Source organism: Macaca mulatta, chromosome 1 (genome assembly GCF_049350105.2).
Source record: "Macaca mulatta isolate MMU2019108-1 chromosome 1, T2T-MMU8v2.0, whole genome shotgun sequence".
NCBI lineage: Eukaryota > Metazoa > Chordata > Mammalia > Primates > Cercopithecidae > Macaca > Macaca mulatta.
In genome coordinates this window covers 11,305,175-11,327,368 of record NC_133406.1, presented here as the reverse complement: position 1 = coordinate 11,327,368, position 22,194 = coordinate 11,305,175, and the positions used below count along the sequence as shown (strand labels likewise).

Genomic DNA, 22,194 nt, shown 5'->3' with positions numbered 1-22,194 from the left:
ATAATCTACTGTATCTGAATCTCCTACCTCCTTGCCCACTGTTTTTATTAAGCTAAGTCTCTTCCTAATGACGATAATACGACCAGAAATTATATAGCCATAGAAAATGTATAAGCTTAAATGTATGATACCCGCAACTCTCCAATGAGGTAGCTATTACCCTGATTTTATAGATAAGGAAACAGAGGAACAGAGAGGTTTCTTGACTTGTCCGAGGTCACACAGCTAAGCAGCAAGGCTGAGACTGAAATGCAGGCATTCTGCCTCCCACTGTTTCATTTACAGATCCCATGAGCCAAGTCACTTCCCTCCCATCTTTTCCTATTCTTTGGGGGCTTACCTCATGTCTACCACTGCCTTTTTTTTTTCCCCCCCCCTTGACTTATTGTTTCTTTGTTTAATTATTTTTGAGATGGAGGTTTGCTCTGTTGCCCAGGCTGCAGTGCAGTGGTGCGGTCTCAGCTCACTGCAACCTCCGCCTCCCAGGTTCAAGCGATTCTCCTGCCTCAGCCTCCCAAGTAGCTGGGATTACAGACATGCCACCACAATCAGCTAATTTTTGTATTTTTAGTAGAGATGGGGTTTCACCATCTTGGCCAGGCTGGTTTTGAACTCCTGACCTCAGGTGATCCACCCACCTCAGCCTCCGAAACTGCTGGGATTACAGGCGTGAGCCACCACACCTGGCTGCCCCTTGACTTATTGTTCTTTGTCCCTTTCTGGGACACAAATCTCTTGCCACATTTTGTATTTATTGTTAAGTTTCAAAATTGCTTTTGAACTTTTTATGGTTACAAATGTTCCTGACCTGGTATTGAGATACCATGAGGAACCATGTTTTCTTTGAGGTTTGTATATAAAGATTTCAGTTGAATTATTTATACTGTTTTTTCCTACTGCTATTACTGTCATGCAAGTTTGACTTGTGTCCCCTTTTTAGACTAAGTTTCTCTCATTTCTACAAAAGCCGGAGCCTCCCAAGTTTTTTTTTTGAAAAGGTTCTTCAGGAAATGTGTTAATTTGTAATATGCTCAGTGTTGTCTGTGCTGTATAGTTTATATTTATATGTGTTTTCTTTTAATGATTTAATCAAGTTCAAAAACAAAACCTGTATGAATATTTAAAATGTCATTCCATTCTTGGATTTTTTAATTTGTTTTTTTATCAGAACCATTAACCCCATTACCAAATCATTATGACATTGAAAGTGCAATTTTCCTGCTTTCAAAATTCTTCTTGGAATATAACAGAGGATATTGAATTTTGTTTTTGATCATCATCAGGTAGTCCTGGACTTCATAAAAGCAAGATGAAGTTTTGAAGTTGATCTGATTTCTTAAAAATAGTTTGATTTTCTAAAATCCTCACTACAACATGAACTACCAATTAACCTTCCCCACCTTTCTATCTGTATCTGATAATTTGTTTCACTGAGGTGCTTACTGATACATTTATAATCATCTAATCAAATTTATGTAAAGTTGAAGCAACACAAATTAATTAAGCAAAAGGATTGAACTGATCTTTAAGTATTGGTTACTCTAACTTTTTATTACTGTTTTTATTGCTTAGTAATTTATGGGCTACCTTTTCCTCAAGGGTTTCCAAATACTTTCACAAGTGTAGCTTAGTATTCTGTGTACCTTATTCTGCCATTCTTGTGGGTAAATTTTCTCTTCAAGGAAAACTTGTGATGTTGGTTCATGGCACCAAATGTTTTCTTAACATCCTTGCACAGTTTTTAAACTTGGAAGCGCTCATTTAAATTAGAGTGACTATTATGTGCTAGATGGTGTCCTAAGCATTGGAAATGATTTAGGAGCTCAGTACCGTGCAGACAGACTTGTAAACAAGTAACTTCAGAACAACGCTTTATGCATATAAAGGAATTGAGGTGGAAGTACCTAGCTGCTGGGATGTGGTGGGAGAAGCATCACAGAAGTGACGTGTGGTCTGAGTTAGGAATCAAGCTGGTGGATAAGGGAGGCAAAGACATTCCAATGTGAGGGAACCGCATATGCAAAGGTCAAGGGACCAAACATGGCAGAGAATAGTGACTAAGCTGTTGTGAAGGAATGTTCAGACTAGAGGATGGAAAGATAGTACGTGGGAGGCAACAAAGGACCTTCTCTGCCCTGCCAAGGAATCTGCACTTTTTCTGAGGCCATAGAGAACCCTTAAATACCACTTAAGTGACACTGTGTGTGTTGTTAAATGATCCACCTAGAATTGAGTTCCTAACGTTTATTGTTCAACTAATGCTTCTGATAGACTCCACTAACAAGCAGTACAGTGTAGATTTCCCATTTCTCAGTCGTGCTACTAAATAGAAATTGACTCTTCCAAAGATAGTGACCAGCATTATTTCCTTCATGGCAGTGGGAGAGCTCTGAGTTATGCCTAATGATAGATTAGAGGGAATTCTTCAGAGTAGACTTTTCATACAGTTAAAGAAATCCATCTGTTTACCAGGGAAGTATGATAATTGGATTCGTGCTTTTGAAAAATTACTGACAAGTAACATTGTGTAAGATAGGTATCAGAGTCTCAAGGCAGGGAAATCAGTAAGGATGTTGATGAATGGAATGGATGAAAAACAGTAAGAATTTCAGTAAGAGTCTTGACAGCCAAGAAACGTAGGCTTCGGCTGTAAGAGAAACAACATGCATATCACATTTGAAAGCAAAGGGATTTTTTTTTCCTCTCCAGCTAGTTTAATTTGTTTAACAGAATATACTTTAATTCTGTTATCCTTGGGACAAACCTAATTTATTTCACATAGTGGTCATTTTTGTTGTCTTGGCATCGGAAAGAGGAATGCATTATATACACTGCTGTCAGATTGTTAACTAAATCTTAATAAATGCACTCAGTGGAATTAATAGAACTGCTGGTCATACAACCTACTGAAATTCTGTAACTTGGAAATTTAGGTCATTTGACCTAAGGCTTCACATTTATTTCTTTTGTGCTTTGTAGACTTCAAAGCACTTTTAATTGTTTGAGCCAATTCAATTCTCCCAACAGTCCTATGAAATGAGGAGTTGAGGAGTTTGTTAATCTCCATATCGACATGATGAAACGAAGGCTCAGAAGAGTGAACTGACTAAAGTCACATGTCTAGAAATGGTTTTCCTTTGATTCTGAAATTGATGAAAACAAGTACGAGTTCACAATTTAAATAACACATAGTATGTGTGATGATAATTAGTCAAAGATTTTTTTCGTCACTGATGCTAACTTTACAACATTTAGAAACTATAGCACACTGAATTCAGAAAGGTCATATAATACTGAAATTATCTGTTTATTTCCTGTATCTTCCATTAGACTGTGAACTTCTTCAGGTTCGAGATTATGTTCACCTCACAAGGTGCCTGCCATAGAAGAGACACTTAGTGAAAGTTCATTGAAGTTTACTGGAATCATACTCTTTACCAGCCGATGGCTATATGACGTTGGTTATTTAATTTCTTGGTTGTTCACTGAACAACAAAATGGCATTACATTTAGCTAATTTACAGGATTCTAATAAACCTGAATTGAAGTGAGATAACATATCTAGCACATCATAGTCACTAACTAAATATTAACAGTAGACTTATTTTTTTAATTTACTTTTTAATAGAATTGTAATATAATTGAAGCAGTCATACTTAAGCCACTTAAGCGGCAATATTAAAACTTCCCATATGGAATAAAATACCTGACTTTTCACTATTTTAAAATATTTTTAGCATTCTTCAGTTTTGGCAAGATGCAGAATCGATCTTTAAGTCCTCTCCAGATCAACAATCAGCATAATTTCCTCTATGGCAGTGGGGTGCTTTTGAGTCAGCTTTATAGAGTATAGGGGATCCTTTAATGTGGCCAGTCCTGTGCTTCATGACTCACCTTTTACCTGTGCATTATTGTAGATATTGACATGACAGGACCTGATAATGAGAGTGTTAGTCTTTTGGAGTCTATTTATCTTAATTCGCCAATGATAGGTAGAACAGTGGCCTTTAAAAATGTATTACTTTATTAGATCTTTAAAAAAGGACTTACTGTTTCACTCTTAGCTTGATTAAACACAATCTACCTAGATTTTTCCAGGAAAACACTGTAATTTTGAGAACATTTTAATCCATGAAGATGGTGTTCAGGAGATATATACACAGTTAATAAATTCAAATCGCTATGTTTAGCAGCTTGGTATGATATTTCCATATTTTTTAGTGTTATTGCCACTGCACCTAATATATTAACCTTTCCACAATTTACAAAAAATTACCACAGATTGTGAAGAGCCAGGGACATAGACAGGGTACATGTTATCTTTATTTTAGACAAGAGAAAACGAAGGTGCAAAGAATGAACTCCGCAGCAGCAGCAATATTGGAATACCTCTCCCTTTATTACAGTATTAAAAGGAATGTCCTTCACAATATGTACCTTGAGCCCTCGGGCAGCAATTACAAATCGTGATTGACCAACGTAAGAGCACTTTCAACTACATGTTACTTCATTCCGTTATTTGTTATTGATCTTAGTTTCCATCTTACAATGGAATTTCTTTTGCACACATCACAAAATAGACTGCTGATCCTGTACCTTCTGCAGACATAAAGCCATCATCCATCTCTGTTATTCTACCACTTATTTGCAGCATGGGCAATGGCAGCATTTTAATCAGATAGGAATGTCTTCATGAAGCAACAGCACCCCAGCTTATACCTGGTATCACCTGCTGGTAAATGAAGGCCTGACTCGTCCCCTCCCTCACCCCTCCCCTCTTCCCATTGTTCTACGATGTGCGGTGTGTCCTTATATAAGTGAAGTTACTTGTACATGTTTCGGTATACAGTCAAGAAAATACTGTGTGTGTCAACAATAAATAAAACCTTATGTTATAAATCGTTATTGTGCAGAGCATTTTTAGGTACACAGGTAGATTATATTTATTTCAGTGTTTTTCTGAATACTTTCTGGTAAGGGTTACTTCTTTCACATTGAATATATGAACACTTAAAGTGTGTAAGTGGTTTATTGAATTGTTTTTTGAAAACTAAAACATTGCAGATGGGCTCACAGGGAAAGAATCAATAAGCCTATGTAACAAACTCATAATATTTTGATTTAAATATCACTTTAAAGACTCTTCTGATTAAAGTGACTCATGAAAATGGTACTAAGTATCACCAATGAAGAGTTTAGTTCCTTTATTTGCCTAAAACATTCTCCCTTTTGTTTCCTATCCTGTCGTGAATTTAAACACTGAGGAATGGACTTATCAGCCAATTATGGGAGATTCAACACAACAATGTGCCTGTAACACTTAAACTTGCCACAACGTCTGATTTGCATACTTGGTGATTGTAGCGTAGTCACCAAATTTCATATCTTGTGGGCTAACAGGGAAATGAGTACAGTGATTTTATGTACTTTTTTTAATGTTTATATTAGTTTTCAAAATGGTTTTGCTTCCTAACCCTACCATTATATGAAGCCTCTCACTTTGAAAGTCACAGACTGCGGACTGGTAAGTCCATCAGCTCTCTGTCGCTGTGATCATTCATGATTTCACTTAAAGTAAACATACGATCATTGCATCGTTTTCTTTCTCAGCCCAAAGTATTTCCATTCTGTAAAAAGTTCTCATTTTTTTAAAGTACTTTAGTCCATTCATTCACTGGCTATCTTGTCATTTTTGCTTTTAAACAAATTTAGATTTTGGAGCAGGTGCTCGTAATGTGGAACTTTTTTGTTTGTTTGTTTGTTTGTTTTACTTCCCCACGGACACTTTCTGTTTTGAAAATCAGCTTCATTTGTGTGGTGCTGTTCTGAGTTTGTTTCTTTCCTTGCGTTTTTGCTTTCAAAGTAACTTGTGATCACGAGACATTTAAATTGAAATATAAGTAAACTGAGCCCTTTAATGAGGTTTTTCTCCTTGCCCCCAAAATACTTGTTAGTGTTGGATGATGCAGAGAAACCTCTGTAACTAGGGGATGCCTTTTTTTTCACCTTTTCTTTGTTAGTTTTAGCTCTCACAACACGAGCCACCAAAGTCTTTCTTTTGGTTTCATATTTAGAATTAAGGTTGTTTGCCATTTCCTCCTCCTATGGAAGTAATGCTCAAACCAGTCACATCTCTATTTTAGATTTCAGAAATCTTTCCTTTTTTTTTTTTAATTCAGTAGACAGCCTGATAACAAAGTTAATTAAAACAAGTTAATCAACAATTTTCTAGCGATTTACAGCTTTCACAAAAATCCATGAATTATTTTTTTAGTGAAAGAAACTCTTGGCCCTGCTTTTTTGGATACACAGAATACTTTCCATTGAATCATTTGGCCACAATCCAGGTACAAAGCAAATTTAACCTGCGTGAGAGACGCAGAGAAAGGTCCCTTGAGACGCAGAGAAAGGTCCCTTCTATGCACACCTTGCCAAATACAAGAACATAAAGGAAGAAAGAAGCAAAGTTTAAGCCTTTAGGTCGTTTGTAAAATGTTGCCAATCCCATGCTGCTACTTTTAACAGAGAAGTCTGAGTTTTAAAATTCAAACCTTCTTTTCTTACAAAGAAAAAGAGCGTCTATCTGCCAAGCGCATGATCTTATGAGCTTCAGATAGCAAAGTGGCTATGACCTGTGACTCTTTTTGGTTCAGAACCATGCTAGATCAACATGCAAGTTGTATGGAGGTGGGGACAGAAAGGGAGGGGCAGCCTGGGGTGGTTGGTAATGTCTGATCCCTCTGGACTTCCCGCAGGAGAAAAGGTTCTACAGGACGATGAGTTCACCTGTGACCTCTTCCGATTCCTGCAGCTACTCTGTGAGGGACACAACTCAGGTTTGTGAGTCCCCAAAACTTCTGATGCTACTAAGGTATAAATAATGTTTTCAAGCCAGTAATAACAGGAACCTGTTAGTTCCAATTCTGCATCATTCTAGAGACAATAAATTGTTCTAGAACATGTCTCTGCATTGGGCACTGGGACATTTTATACATTGCTTCCCTGCTTTCACAGTCCTTGGATAGCTATTTCATTTGAGTCTTATCAATTATTTTGATGTTAGGGAAGACACATGAGGCTGGGCGCGGTTCCTCACTTGTAATCCCAACACTTTGGGAGGCCGAGGTGGGAGGATTGCTTGAACTTAGGAGTCCAATATCAGCCTAGGAAACATAGCGAGACCCCCATCTCTACAAAAAATTTAAAAAATCATCCAGACATGGTAGTGCGTGCTCATAGTCCCATCTGCGTGGGAGGCTGGGGCAGGAGGATTGCTCAAGGCCAGGAGTTTGAGGCTACAGTGAGCTGTGATTGCCCCACTGCACTGCAGCTTAGGCAACACAGCAAGATCCTCTCAATAAAAAAAAAAAGATGATTTATGAAAAATATAAATAGTTATAGAGTATATAGAGCATTATTTCTTTTGTACCACCTCTCTTTACCTTGAGTGTACACATACTTCATTGTACTACTTAACATAATGTATCTCCATTAGTTGTTTACACATCTAACTCTCTAACAGGCTTGTGCACCCCTGAAGGCAGGAACTCTGTCTTAATTTTATCTTGGCTGACCCCAGCACTTTGCACAGTACTGAGGAGTAAGTGATTAATGAATAAAAAATTTCCTTCTTATATCCTCAAGGATAGCAACCTTTTTCAGTCATTCATTTGCCCAGAGCTCTAAAACTAGGAGTAAGGAAACTGATATTAGAAACATCTGAGACAAAAATTGAATATTGATCATCTATGGAGCACGCAGATACTCTTTTGGGGTGATCACTTTTTATGGAAAATATAAATTATTTTCATATTAACACTATTAGATAAAAACACTGCACTAACCCACAATGATTTTGCCGCAGAAAACATTTGCCTTTGGAGTTCTTAGAATAACTCAATTTGAACTTCTGAGCAAGCATTAATAACATTTTTTTTTATCTTGCATAGATTTTCAGAATTATCTGAGAACTCAGACTGGCAATAATACAACTGTCAACATAATCATCTCCACTGTAGACTACCTACTGAGAGTTCAGGTATGTTGCTTTCTATATTAGTAACAAATTAAAAGGGTTGATATGTTGAAACAATACGGCAGAGTTTTAATGTATTTTGGTTTATAACTAGAAAGGAGTTTTTGAGATAGTTTATCTCTGATCACAATATCTCAGCAATTCTTAGAGCAAAACTGCCACTGTTATCTCCACTCCTGATCCTGCCTCCTACTTTTGCTCATATTTTATTTCTGTAAGTAGAGATTCTTCCCCTCTGTTTCTTTAGCTTGATGGTATTTTAAAGTCATTTTCATTTTATAAAGCACTTTTATACTCTGCTCCTTCTTCTACAGTTGTTAGACAAATTGGGGAAGAATGTTTGGAACATTCATAGGAATAGGAAAGAAAGGCTTTGTAACTACTACCATATACTGAAATTTCACAGTCTAAGGTCACTTCTTTTCAGATGTCCTAATATTTGCATTAATTTTCATACCACATTGCTTAAAAAATCTCTGATATTTTGATCATATTTGAGAATGTTACTCAAACTGAATTGAAGATGTAGGCCTCTTAAATAATGAGAGCCCTTTACAACTTTTTTCCCCCTCATTTTATTTATAAGCCAAACCAAGCACAGTATTTTAAAAACTATAAATGCAGACTTTCAGCTTTTTCCTTAATCTTTGAGTGTGTAATATCACAACCTTTTTTTGCTAACTGAAAGCTTAATGTGGTGGGGGAAGGTCCATTTTGAAGTCAGTACACCAAGAAGTGTTGCTGAAAACACATTTGCAATTTTAAAAATTGTCTGAAAACCCAAACGTAGTTCACAGGCTGAACTAAACTGGATTATTTACTTATCCAACCAACATTTCTTTAAAATGTACGTTATTGTTAAATACATCTGGTTTATAGAGATTGATCTTATTTAGATAATTGTTTATAATGATTAGTATTTACAAGCAATCCAGCCAGTTTTCTCAGGGACAGGTGCAAAAGCCATGGATATCAGCGAGTTCTCACTGATGAAATGTTATTGGCTTTGTTGGAGAAAAAGGAGGACAGATGTCGGTACCCCAAAAAAGATTATTCCATGATTCATCTATTTTCTGTGCTCACGTAGTAAACATCTAACTTTGCTCATGGATAAATATGCTCCAGTCTTAATGAATTCTTATGTTTATGAAGTTCAGGGTTACCAGACAGTAATTTTCAAAGCTAAGTTTTCTTCTGGTCTTCTCTTCAGTTGTTAGTTATATCTAAGAAGGAGGTTCCCATATTGTATGTTTAGGAAAATCATTGAAGAATGATATTTAATTCACAGATGTTTTTGTTTGCTACCATATATATTATTTAAAATACTTCTCAAGCATAGAGTCCCAGACTGGTTAGTCAATGGTAACTTTAGAATGTGACTGAATAATAAACAATATCATCTCTATTTCCCAGGAATCAATTAGTGACTTTTACTGGTATTACTCTGGGAAAGATGTTATTGATGAACAAGGACAACGGAATTTCTCCAAAGCTATTCAAGTGGCAAAACAAGTCTTTAACACTCTTACAGAGTATATTCAGGTAAACATTTAAACATAGCTGCTATCTGTAGCACTGAATTCCATAGAAAAATACAGTATGTCTAGAATAGTTTCCATATCTGTTATTGACCCCTTTCCGAGTTTCTTTGCAAATTGCTACAATTAAAATATTAGGTTGAGATGTGCATTTATATGGAATGAAATTGCTTCACCATTTGGCAGGTTGAGATATGGTTAACTCCTTAGAGGTATGGACTGTGATGTTAGGTCTATTGCACCTCCAGGGCCTGGTATATATATTAAGCACTTAGTAAATATTAAGGAAGGAAGGGAAAGCAGGCACAACATTAAGCCACTCTTTCTAGTATTCCACTAAAAGTGGGAAGAAGTTTCATAGAAACTTAAGAAAGAGAAGAGTGTTTGAAAACATCGCATATGTATATTATAGATAAAATTCCAAATACCGTATAGAATATTCTTTTCTGTTTTACATCGATTTGTTTTATGTTCTCCTTGAACTAAGCTTCTAGCCTTAACTTCCGATTTTTTTTTAAGATTTGATAAAATTCTGGGTTTTTCTTCAATCAGCAAAACTTTGCTGATGACCAGTCATCTTTCCTTTCTGTCTTGTCTCAGTGGCCCATATTACCCTGAATTATTCACTATGTTTGACGTGTCCCATGCTAAGGATAAAACAGGAGGGAGAAACTTATAATTGGCTTTGTGAGACTAAACATAAGCTTGTGGGGAGAAGAAAGGTTAAGTTAAAAATAAATTGTATCCCAGGAGCCTAACAGTTACAGCTGTTTCAGTAAATAAATGACTCATGGCCAAGTACAGCCAACCAAGAGTAAGTGCTGTAGAGGTAGGAAGACGTCCTCTAGGCTCACTCTCCTCTGCATTCGGTCCCTTGGAAGCATGGCACTTTCTGTATTATTTTTTGCCTTGTTGGGGAAGAGGAACCTTATTTCAGCACTTCCAGATGGAAAAGTCACACTTGATAATTCTAATAACATTTCCTTTAAAATCAAATAAAAGTGAAAGCTTCAGTCAGTTTTGGTCTACTCATAGTCCCATTTCCTTACCTCTCCTGGCTTTCATTATTGCTTTAGTATTCTCATTCATGCCTAGAATGATACCAGTACAACAACATTCATGTGTCACGTCCTGAATAAATAACAGGATTGACTGATGGCATTAGCAAGCCACTGGATTTTGCAGAAATGGGAATCAGGATGATTTCTATAATATATTCCAAATGAAACATAACCGCCATTTCAGCTAAGAGTGGGCATTTCTTGGTTCCTAAAATAATTGAGATTCCGGAATTTATCAAAAGCTAGAAGCATCCATTGAGCTCTTACTATGTGCAAAACTCTTTATTAGGTGTTGTCATAGAGCACGGATTTCTACGTGAATGTTCAAAGGATATTGGATAAAGTCACATGGCTTATCATGCTTGGTTCAATAAGAACCAAAAAAAAAAAAAAAACGGAAGTAACAAGTAACTTCTCTTGTTACTTTTTTATATGACATTTTAAAATAACAATCATATGTGAAATCTGTATTTTGGAATAATTTTAGGTATTCAGAAAAGTTGCAAAGATAGTACAGAGGGTTTCTGTATATGATTCACCCAGCTTTCCCTAGTGCTGACATTTTATATACTCATGGCACTTTTGTCAAAACTAAGAAATTAACATTGGCACATCCTGTTAACTAAATTACGGCTTTCTTTTGATTTTGCCAGTTTTTCCATTCATGTTCTTTGTTTTTTAAAATTCTGGGATACAATCCAAGTAACCACATTACATTTAGTGAAATATGGTTTAGAGAAGCTTGCCTTAGTGGCATATCTGCTGATAAATATTGACACCATGAAGATAAGCTTATCGTTAGCCTCGTGCTTCTTCTGGACTGCCTTTTAGATTACAGCGTTGCATATTGCTTTATTATTCAAACTTCTAACTACAGCAAGTTATATAAGGGGGAGATCCAACACCATTGAAATAAATGGAATTACCTGTAAGATTGTAATCCCAGTTTAATAAAAGGGGAAGAATTGTTTGAGTAAGAGGACGTTGTATTGTCGAGGTTCCTAGAGTAAGACCATGAGGTAGTTGTTGAGAAGAGGGAAAGCTTGATCTGTGCTTGGCACAGGTCCTTCTGGCAGTTAGCAAAGGTTTTCCATGTTGCAGGCACATACATCACGAGGAAAAGAATGCAAGGCACCAGGCTAGGGAGTTTACAGCTCCCAGAAGCTGATGACCTAAGGTTGAGCAAGCCCTAGAAAGAACATTCTGTGTGTTTCAGGTTTTAGAAGAAGAAATGGGTACTTTGGTTCTGGGCTTGCGACTCTGTCACGTGAGGGTTGGCCAGACAACTTTTGGTCACCGAGGGGTTGCACGAGAGCATAACCCCTTGTAATACTTCAACTTTTGATTTAAACCTTACCTATCACAGGAAGAAAATTATTTCTGACTTGAAGAAAAAACAAGTTTATATTCCTAAAAATGGCTTTCTAGTGTTCACCTAATAGCCTCTTGCACTTTTCATCCTCCCTCATTTATATGCCATTGGAATACCAGACTGACACTGAACATCAACCACAGGAAAACCCTAAAGATCTATTGCTTTCAAACCAGAGCTGTAATAGCCATTTTGGACTAATTACAACCAGGGACGAAGGAAACTATAAAACTACTATATCTGGTACATTAAATGAGCTGGATTTAATGACCTCCAGATTAAAATAACCTGATTCCTTCTCACCACTGTCCCTTCAGACTTGCTCTGTCGACCGTTTCTTTACCACTAGAAGGAATCTTGTGCACTGACCACTTTCAAATAAATAAAATCATGTCAGTCACTTTGTCGCAAAAATAGTCTCATTTCAGTAAAGCTTCCCCTCATTCTTGGGCCTCATTTTCAGCTGGAAATCGTGGAGTGAGGGTGTAGGCAAGAACTCCCATCTGGATATTGTTCATTCTGGAGGGAGTCCAATCTGCGCTTTTTTTACTCTCTCCCCTCAAGGTTCTTCTCTCTCTTTCCCTTTCCCCTCCTGGTTAACCGCAGGCTTCCTCTGGGTTGGAGCTGTGGGAGAGAGGAGGTATAAGGAAGGAAAGGTCTCCACTGGGCACACGTAATCCCAGAGTGCACCATGGAGCTGGCCCTCTGCTGTGATGTGTTGTATTTTTTCATCTAACGTGCAAGCCTGGCCCTCTTAGTCCTCCAGTGCCTGGAAATGACTCTTCTCCCATCCAGTTTAAAGTTATTCCGTCAGACCTCATGCATCTGGTGGCTCCCATCCACGTTGGAATTCTGTCACCATTTCAGACTGATTTCAGATGGGGCAGAACGGCCCCTTCCTGACTAGTCCATATAAGAAACACACATCTTTTTTGTCACATGCTGTCTGTCATGCTTTCTAATACCAGACTTTATGCTTCCTAACATCAGAAGACAGAAACTGAGCTCACATGATGGCTGTCCTGAAGCCTTTTCTCTCACTTGCTGTAAGGGGATGCAGAAGTAATGAAATGGAGAGGCTCAGCACATGGAGAACTCCCTCCAAAGTCTCCCCCTTTTCAACTCCAACCCCTTTATATCCTTAGAGTGGAAAGATCTATTTGTAGTCACCCCTTTGGCAGATAGTCTACTGCTTTTGTAATATGTGGGTACATGTCATTCTCATAATCATATGAGAACACATAGTCAATATCTCAGCTCTAGGGCCTCAAGAGATACTGAGACAGGAAAAAGTTCTATTGCAGCATCTTGGATATGGCCATCTCTTCCAATCACTTGTTTCTAGCATAAGATCCGAAATGTTTTTATGTGGTCTGCAATTTAAAGTTATTATGAGTTCTTTGCCTAAAGGAATGAAGGAATTTGAAGTTAAGAACAGTATTGTATGTACTTTTTTCCTTTCTAAGTAAAATCCCTGTTATTTATTTTCATGGTTGATGCAGATGAGTTTACAAAACTGAATGATGGCAGAAGTTTTTCATTGGAAAGTGGAAATAGAAATCGGCTCCAAGAAAACAGTCTGGCTGCTACAGCAGATCCACTCAAGTATTGATACTTCAGACGTGTCAGCTAAGAGAACAAAGTTAGGCTTGTTAAAAGATAAACTTAGGCACAATAACATCTTACGAACTTTATCTGAGCATTCAACTATTTATGAATTGAGCAACACCAGAACACTAATGGTTCAGCCCTTCACCAAGAGTGGGGGCACTTTTATAAGGCATTCCTGGAAGCAAGACAAGCAAAGAGATTTGATTGGTAAAAGTGGAAAGTTCCTAGTTAGAGGTTAGTTGGCAGTTTCTGACTGGTGAACTCTAGTTAGAAGTTAGTTGGCAGTTTCTGATTGGTTAAGCTTAAATTTACACTGAGTTGGGATTTGGTTTTCTTAGGGAGGAACCCAAGACACTGGAGCCATCTCAGCCTAATGATCTCTCAATTAGTTATTTTAACCACTTCCAATTGTCTTGGATTCTGGATTCATGAAATTAATAAACAAGTATTACTCTTTTAAAACACTTCAATGGTTGCACCGTTTGTAAAACAGTTGTCCAATTTAGAAAATGTTGAAGAGGATTTTTTTCTCTATGTGAATGCTTTATCCAGGTTACTATTTAGGAGTAAAAGGGTAATCAGCTCTCATCTAAAGCATATTCTCAGATTCTTCTCAATACAAAATGGTGACTACTGATTGATTGGACTGAAGAGCCAAAGCACCCAGACCTTATTTTTTTCCTCTAAATAGAAGAGATCAAAGCCAGACAAAAAAAAAAAAAAAAAAGATTCACAAAATATAAAAATCCTTGAGAAATTTTTTTGGAATCATTAAACATTTTAAAGAGGAATGTATTTATCTATTAAGGGTTATTATCATCACTGTATCTCTTTCGCTTCGAGTTCCTATCTTTTTAGATAATGTGCTAGCAGTGAGATACGTCAGCACTAAGGCAACTTTTCCCGTTATTGTGAAGTTTGTTTTGGCAAATAAATTATGAGGAATAATTGCTGTTTGTTTACGCTCCAGGGTCCTTGCACTGGGAATCAACAGAGTTTGGCACACAGCAGGCTGTGGGATGCTGTGGTCGGCTTTCTTCATGTATTTGCCCACATGCAGATGAAGCTGTCGCAGGTAAACTACCTTCCTCTCTCCTAAATGACAAACTGGAGACTGTAGTCATCAGCAAATTAAATGTGCTTTTTGATGTTGGAACATTATCTTTTTAAAATCACTTTATCACTTGTCTTTTTAAGATCATTTTATCATGTCTCTTTTGTTCTACATGAACTTTTTTTAAATAAAAAACGTTATGTAACCTGAAAATAGATAGGATTCATTCTTCAAATTTGAGACAAAGGATATTAGGAAATTAAATGTAATGGAGAAATGAAACAGTTGAGTCCCCAAACATTGTACATTTCCCAAGCTTCATCTTCCTGGCCATGGCTCACTGGAATTTTCCTTCCCCTTACAGATAATTGAAATAGGTTTTATAATCTGTTACAAGGGAGATAATTTTGTTATAGGGTCTTAAACAAGCAGATGTTCTCAGTAGGGTGATGTTTACCCATAACCAGTGTATTTAATTTTGTGACAAAGAGAAAAAGTAGCTATTATACGGATAAGCAAATGAAGAATAAACAGATTTTCCGCCATGTTTTAATGTCAACTTGAGAGAACCTATTGAAAAATATCAGCTTGTTTTCTCCCTGCTGGATTTGTTTCATTTGAAACAAAAAGATACACAAATAGAAGAGTCCTTGTGAATGTGTCTGTTCAGTGCAGTGAATTTTGACGGCATAACCCGAGACCTTCAGAGCGTGGGCATTTGCCAGGTGGTCAGGTAGAAGAAAGAATGTCAGATTAAAAGACAGAATGCTGTTACTAATTTAATTTTTTTGGCCGGGCGCGGTGGCTCAAGCCTGTAATCCCAGCACTTTGGGAGGCCGAGACGGGCGGATCACGAGGTCAGGAGATCGAGACCATCCTGGCTAACGCGGTGAAACCCCGTCTCTAGTAAAAAAAAATACAAAAAACTAGCTGGGCGAGGTGGCGGGCGCCTGTAGTCCCAGCTACTCGGGAGGCTGAGGCAGGAGAATGGCGTAAACCCGGGAGGCGGAGCTTGCAGTGAGCCGAGATCCGGCCACTGCACTCCAGTCTCGGCGACAGAGCAAGACTCCGTCTCAAAAAAAAAAAAAAAAAAAAGACAGAATGCTGCCATTCTAATTCCTGAGCTGTCGTGACTTGTTCCGCCCATGTGGGCCAGGTCGCTTCCCTGAGGCCTTGTGTGTCTGCAGTAAAGTGAAGAACCCGCCCCTCAGGCCTGCATATGACAGTGTGCAGGATGTATTGTCAAAGATCAACAAGGCTGGACGCTCGTAAAAGTGGTAAGGCTCCATCTTAATGTCAAAGATAAACAAAGCTGGATACTAGTTAAATGAATAAGGACGGATTTTAATCAGTAGTGCTATTGCAACAAGGAAAAAGAGTTCAGCATAAACTGAACCCGATTTGATTTGTGCAGAGGTGACTGGGAATATTAATGGGAAAATGAAGATTAGAGAAGGGGCGAACAGGGGCTCAGTAGAGTCAGGGGAGTGAAAAGTTACAACAGGTTCATTGGTGTAAATGTGATTAGACCAGCTATATCTGCTAACTGGCAATTGTCAAAGTTAGGATTCTGTCCTTCTCCAGAGTCCTTATCCTTAGATGTTGTCTAGAACAGTCGATTTTTTTATCAACCTCGCGTTTTCCCAGGCAGGTACTTTAGTGGAAGGCTGGGCTCATCCTAGAGATGCAGTCTTGAACAGTTAGAAACTATATTAGTGTTTGTTCAAGTCTTTATAGACCAAAGTTGAGGCCAAGTTGAGAAGAGGGCTCAGAGGTACCTGGCTAGAGTTTGGTGAAGGAGAGAATGTCAATATGGAGTTATTGGTGACTTGAGCCCAATAAAGAAATTCCAGTCTTTCATTTAATCACTAGGGATATTTTGGTAAGTAAAGGAGACCGGCATGAACCAAATGTAGACCCTCACAAGAGAGTTCTCATCCTGATATTTTTCCATCAGGGTATTGACATCTGGTGCTACCTAGCACCTGTTCATGGTTTATAGTTTCCGTAACAGCTATTTAGAAAGAAAATGTCTCATCCTCCCAACACGGTAGGAATTTAGCTTCATATATACCAAAATCTGAATAAAATGCCTTGTACAAATTTTTTAAAAAATAGTTTAAAAAACAGATGAGATGTAAAGTTATGCAGATGTAAGTATGATCTGTATTTCCAGGGACTGTAGCTAAGCATACTGATGTTTAGACACAATATGTCTTTGAAAAAGAATGTTTCTTTATGGTAAAAAATCAAAAGCAAAAACAAAATTTTAACCAGAGTAATATTGGAAAGCTTAATCAAATTGGTAAATAAGATACATTGTACAATATTAGTACAATGTTGTACTAATAGATAATACCTGTGTAGGTTTTTGGTTAATTTGTTTATCTAACAAATAAATTTATAAGTTTATCTTCTATGGTGCTTATATGCCTATATTTTTCTATGTGAAGTTGATTTTTACATAGTAGTACCTAGAAGAAGTTAGAAAGTTAGAAGAAAAAAATGCGGGCTTTTCAAATAAAAGATAGATGGATGTCAAATGTGCAGAAGCTCTTGAGTCTTGCTTGGCATTGGAGAATATACCACTGTTATGGTTCTTTCATATTATTGCTAGATATGTTCATTGTCCGTACAAATACTTTCTTTTTTCTGAGATGCAGTCTTGCTCTGTCACCTGGGCTGGAGTGCAGTGGCGTGATCTCTGCTCACTGCAACCTCCGCCTCCCAGGCTCAAGCAATTCTCATGCCTCAGCCTCCTGAGTAGCTGAGATTACAAGTGTGCATTACCATGCTTAGCTAACTTTCTGTATTTTTAGTAGAGACGGGGTTTTGCCGTGTTGCCCAGGTTGATCACAAACTCCTGAGTTCAGGTGATCGGTGCACCTCGGCCTCCCGAAGTGCTGGGATTACAGGCGTGAGCCACTGTTCCTAGCCTACAAATACTTTAAAGAACATTAGCTGAAATCAGTAATACTTTTTAATTGTGAAGTATAACTATTTTTAATATTTGACCCTCCTTTAGTTCCATAATGCTTCACGTGCTTACAAGATACTACCAGAGCAGTATCTTTCTGTGAGAGTAATTATGATGTTCTTGCTGCACAGTTTTCTTGTATTATCTCAAATGCAATGTTAATATTTTCAGGATTCCAGTCAGATTGAGCTTTTAAAAGAATTAATGGATCTGCAGAAGGATATGGTGGTCATGTTGCTGTCCATGCTAGAAGGTAGTTTTGATTTATATACTTTTAAATTCCCTTTATTATTTTATTTAAAGCATCAGCATGGGCTTGCTTATGGAATCAGAGTGTAGCATAGAATAAAATAACACTAAGATATGGTAGATGTCTTGGATTTATTACTGGCTATTTATTCTTTTTCTCATAATAGTTTTTTTTTAAAGGGAGATCCTGCATATCTCAGTTTACATATCTACAGAATGAAAATGGTACTTTATAACACCACTTTTCATTTCATAGTGATATCCTAAAAAGTAAGCTCTCCAGACAGTCTCTAAAGAATATTTTATTTGTTAGTGTGTTTGTCCATAAGCGGTGGGGGTTTTGGACATCTGAAATCCACATTGGATAACCTCCAGCAGTGTAAGCTGCTTGCATAATCAGTGGGGATTTTGGACATTGGGATAATGTCCAACTGGGTAAGCTGCTGCTTTGAAAAGACCACAGAGTCACTCCTTTGGGTTCTTAAAGCCGTGGCACTGCGGGGAAAACCTCTGTCCCCCAAGGATGCTGGCAGTCGTAGTCTTGTTCTCCCCACCACAGCCTGTTTTAATTTTCTCTCTTTTTTTTTTTTTCTGTAGCAGGCAGGAAACGTAGTGGTTAAGAGCTTGGGCTCCAAATCCACCACCAGAGTTTAAATCCTGACTTCCTTACCTCTGGGCGGTATGACCCTTGGACCAGCTGCATCTCCCTTTTTTCAGCTTCCTCTTCTGAAAAATAGAAATGATAGATTGATGTGAGAATTCGGTGGAATCCTATAAATACAACCAAAACAACTGAAAAATGTTCAGTATTACAGTGCCTATCACTTTTTCTTAACTTCTTCCTATTTTCTCTCCGAGTCTGCCACACATGGCATAACTCCACTTTAGTTAACGGAGGCAGTTGTCATGCCTCGTGGTAGGACTTTGAAGTGGCAGCATTTGCTTAAAGCCCTTAGTTGGCAGGAACAGTAGCCACTTTATACCCTTTAAGCACAGGATCCATTTTTCCATGCATGGCCCCGATTCAAATTTTGGGTTAAATACTAACAGCAGCAATAATAACCGCAGCAGCAGCAACCACAGCAATGACTTAAAACCAACTTCATAATGTGCCAGGTACTGGATTAAGTACTTATGTAATCCTAGTGACAAGTTTATGAGTTTGATGGTATTATTATCTCAAGTTTGCAAATGAGGAAACTGAGGTACACAGAGGCTAAGAAATCTGCCCACATTGCCGAGCACATCAAACCTGGATTCAAACCCAACGATGGAGCTCCAGATCGCACACTCTTACCACCACGGTGCTTACTGCTTCCCAGATTGACTCTGTGGACCTCTGACCAGCGACCTTTCTTCTCCTGCCTGTCTTTGTGTTATATCACACATTCTGTTCAATGAATAAAAGCACTCTGTAATCCTGTAGTTCAGGAATCTGCCATTTTCTAACTAACTATACGACACAAATCATGAAGAAATGTAGAAAGGTGCTTTCCATTATGAATCAGAAAAAGCGTAGTTTGCTCTCCGCATCTGGTCTGAAGACCTGGCACTAACCTTTAATAATTAAGTCACAATGGGCCCATTTTAATTTAGTCTTGTTGAACTTCAGTTTCCTCATAGGTAAAATTAGGGTTAACAAAAAGTACCTGCCTTACGTAAAAACGTTAAATCAGATATTGTCTATGATAGTGACTTTTCAACTCTAAAGGACTGAGCAAATGTTTATTTTTATTATTAATATGAAACTTGATTTTAGTTTCTGGCTCTTTGGCTCATTTTCTTTATCTAAAACATGTTGCTTCTTTGATTAATTTAAGGGGAAAAGTGTCAACTTTTGTTGAAACATTTTATGTGTGTCAGTCTAATTACTTTGTAAATAGCGTTATGCATGTTTGTGTAATCACTTTTCAAACTATAGTTTATAAATAATTATCTTTTTATAGAGTGAGCGATAAACCAGGACATATCCTTGATTCAGATGTTATTAAAGATCTATATTGTTATCTTCTCTATAATCATTGATTTTGTTACAGTTTCTTGTAAACAAATGCAATTGCTTTACCACCAGGTAATGTTGTTAACGGAACGATTGGCAAACAGATGGTGGATATGCTTGTGGAATCTTCCAACAATGTGGAGATGATTCTCAAATTTTTTGACATGTTCTTAAAACTGAAAGATTTGACGTCGTCTGATACTTTTAAAGAATATGACCCCGATGGCAAGGGAGTCATTTCCAAGAGGGACTTCCACAAAGCGATGGAGAGTCATAAGCACTACACGCAGTCAGAAACGGAATTTCTTTTGTCTTGTGCGGAGACGGATGAGAATGAAACCCTTGACTATGAGGAGTTCGTCAAACGCTTCCACGAACCTGCAAAGGACATCGGCTTCAATGTCGCCGTCCTTCTGACAAACCTCTCTGAGCACATGCCCAACGATACCCGACTTCAGACTTTCCTAGAATTAGCAGAGAGTGTCCTGAATTATTTCCAGCCCTTTCTGGGCCGCATCGAAATCATGGGAAGCGCCAAACGCATCGAGAGAGTCTATTTTGAAATCAGTGAGTCTAGCCGAACCCAGTGGGAGAAGCCCCAGGTCAAGGAGTCCAAACGACAGTTCATATTTGATGTGGTCAATGAAGGAGGAGAAAAAGAGAAGATGGAACTCTTTGTGAACTTCTGCGAGGACACCATCTTTGAAATGCAGCTGGCGGCTCAGATCTCAGAGTCGGATTTGAACGAGAGGTCAGCGAATAAGGAAGAAAGTGAGAAGGAGAGGCCGGAAGAGCAGGGGCCGAGAATGGCTTTCTTCTCCATTCTGACGGTCAAGTCGGCCCTGTTTGCGCTCAGGTACAATATCTTGACTCTTATGCGAATGCTCAGTCTGAAGAGCCTGAAGAAGCAGATGAAAAAAGTCAAAAAGATGACCGTGAAGGACATGGTCACGGCCTTCTTTTCATCCTACTGGAGTATTTTTATGACCCTCTTGCACTTCGTGGCCAGCGTTTTCAGAGGCTTTTTCCGCATCATTTGCAGCCTGCTGCTTGGGGGAAGCCTCGTCGAAGGTGCTAAAAAGATCAAAGTTGCAGAACTCTTAGCCAACATGCCAGACCCCACTCAGGATGAGGTTAGAGGAGATGGGGAGGAGGGAGAGAGGAAAACCCTGGAAGCCGCCCTGCCCTCTGAGGATCTGACCGACTTAAAGGAGCTGACAGAAGAGAGTGACCTTCTTTCGGACATCTTCGGCCTGGATCTGAAGAGAGAAGGAGGACAGTACAAACTAATCCCTCATAATCCAAATGCTGGGCTCAGTGACCTCATGAGCAACCCAGTCCCCATGCCTGAGGTGCAAGAAAAATTTCAGGTAATTTATCTCTAAGTCACAGCAGCATTCTCTCTGGACTTCAGGGGGGTATAATAGATGATCATTAGACCAGGTTCCATGCTACTGCCAGAACGGTGTTACCTGCGTGACATGAATTTCCAAAGAGAAATGCTTTTTGGTAGACAAAGTTAGTGTTGAGTCCTTATGAATTATTACATTATCTTAAATTATTAAGGTGTAAGCTTCAGTACCCACCCTAACTGGAGCCTACATCTTTCTCCACTTTTATATACTTTTATATGCACATTTGAAAAATTGGGAAAAGAAAGAAAACTTTTCGATGCCTGTAGTGGCATTATCCTCACAGAGCATTGACATTTTCTCCTCTGTTCTGTGATTCTCTTTGGCCTGTTTTCATTGTATGTTCTTTGTAGTCATTAGTCAGTCCATAGAGCCATCATTCCATCCATAAATATGGCATATTTACCAAGTGTCTGACACCACTGGGTATGTAGGGAATTCAAAGGTAAGATGGGGTCACTGCCTTCAAATTACCTTAAAACGTTTATTCCAGAGATAAAACTAACACACATGAAGAAACTAGAAAATGATTAACTGTTAAATAGTATAGGCAGGGCAGTAGGGGTTGCTTATCTTGAGAGAATGGCAATGCCAGTATGGTTTAAAGTAGTTAGATAGGAATGAAGAGGTAGGATTTAAATTGGCCTCAAAGGATGAGTAAGATTTTAATAGGTGCCTAAGATAAAGAAGGGTATTTCAGAAATGAGAAAAGAGAGTAAAAAGGAGTCCCAGAAAGTTTGTCCCTACTGCTGGTGCAGTAGGTCAGTGTGCAGAAGAAGTGGGAGATGTTTGGCCCCGTAAAATGACAAACACGTGGCACTTTTATCGTGGTGGAAGCAAGAGGGTGTCTTCTATAGGTTATGGTTTGACACATGGTTACATGGCT

The 22,194-nt window shown here is 38.2% G+C and overlaps 1 protein-coding gene across 7 annotated transcripts in view; it reads left to right on the top strand.

Annotated features, from left to right (window-relative positions):
* RYR2 (ryanodine receptor 2) overlaps nt 1-22,194 on the top strand; it is a 794,036-nt gene that overhangs the window by 725,489 nt on the left and 46,353 nt on the right. For all 7 annotated transcript variants that reach the window (XM_077998277.1, XM_077998259.1, XM_077998275.1 and 4 more), the window contains 6 exons: nt 6,756-6,836; nt 7,950-8,038; nt 9,449-9,577; nt 14,588-14,692; nt 17,820-17,901; nt 19,969-21,266. In XM_077998277.1, the coding sequence (XP_077854403.1) occupies nt 6,756-6,836; nt 7,950-8,038; nt 9,449-9,577; nt 14,588-14,692; nt 17,820-17,901; nt 19,969-21,266 (1,784 nt within the window). The remainder of the gene's footprint in view (nt 1-6,755; nt 6,837-7,949; nt 8,039-9,448; nt 9,578-14,587; nt 14,693-17,819; nt 17,902-19,968; nt 21,267-22,194) is intronic.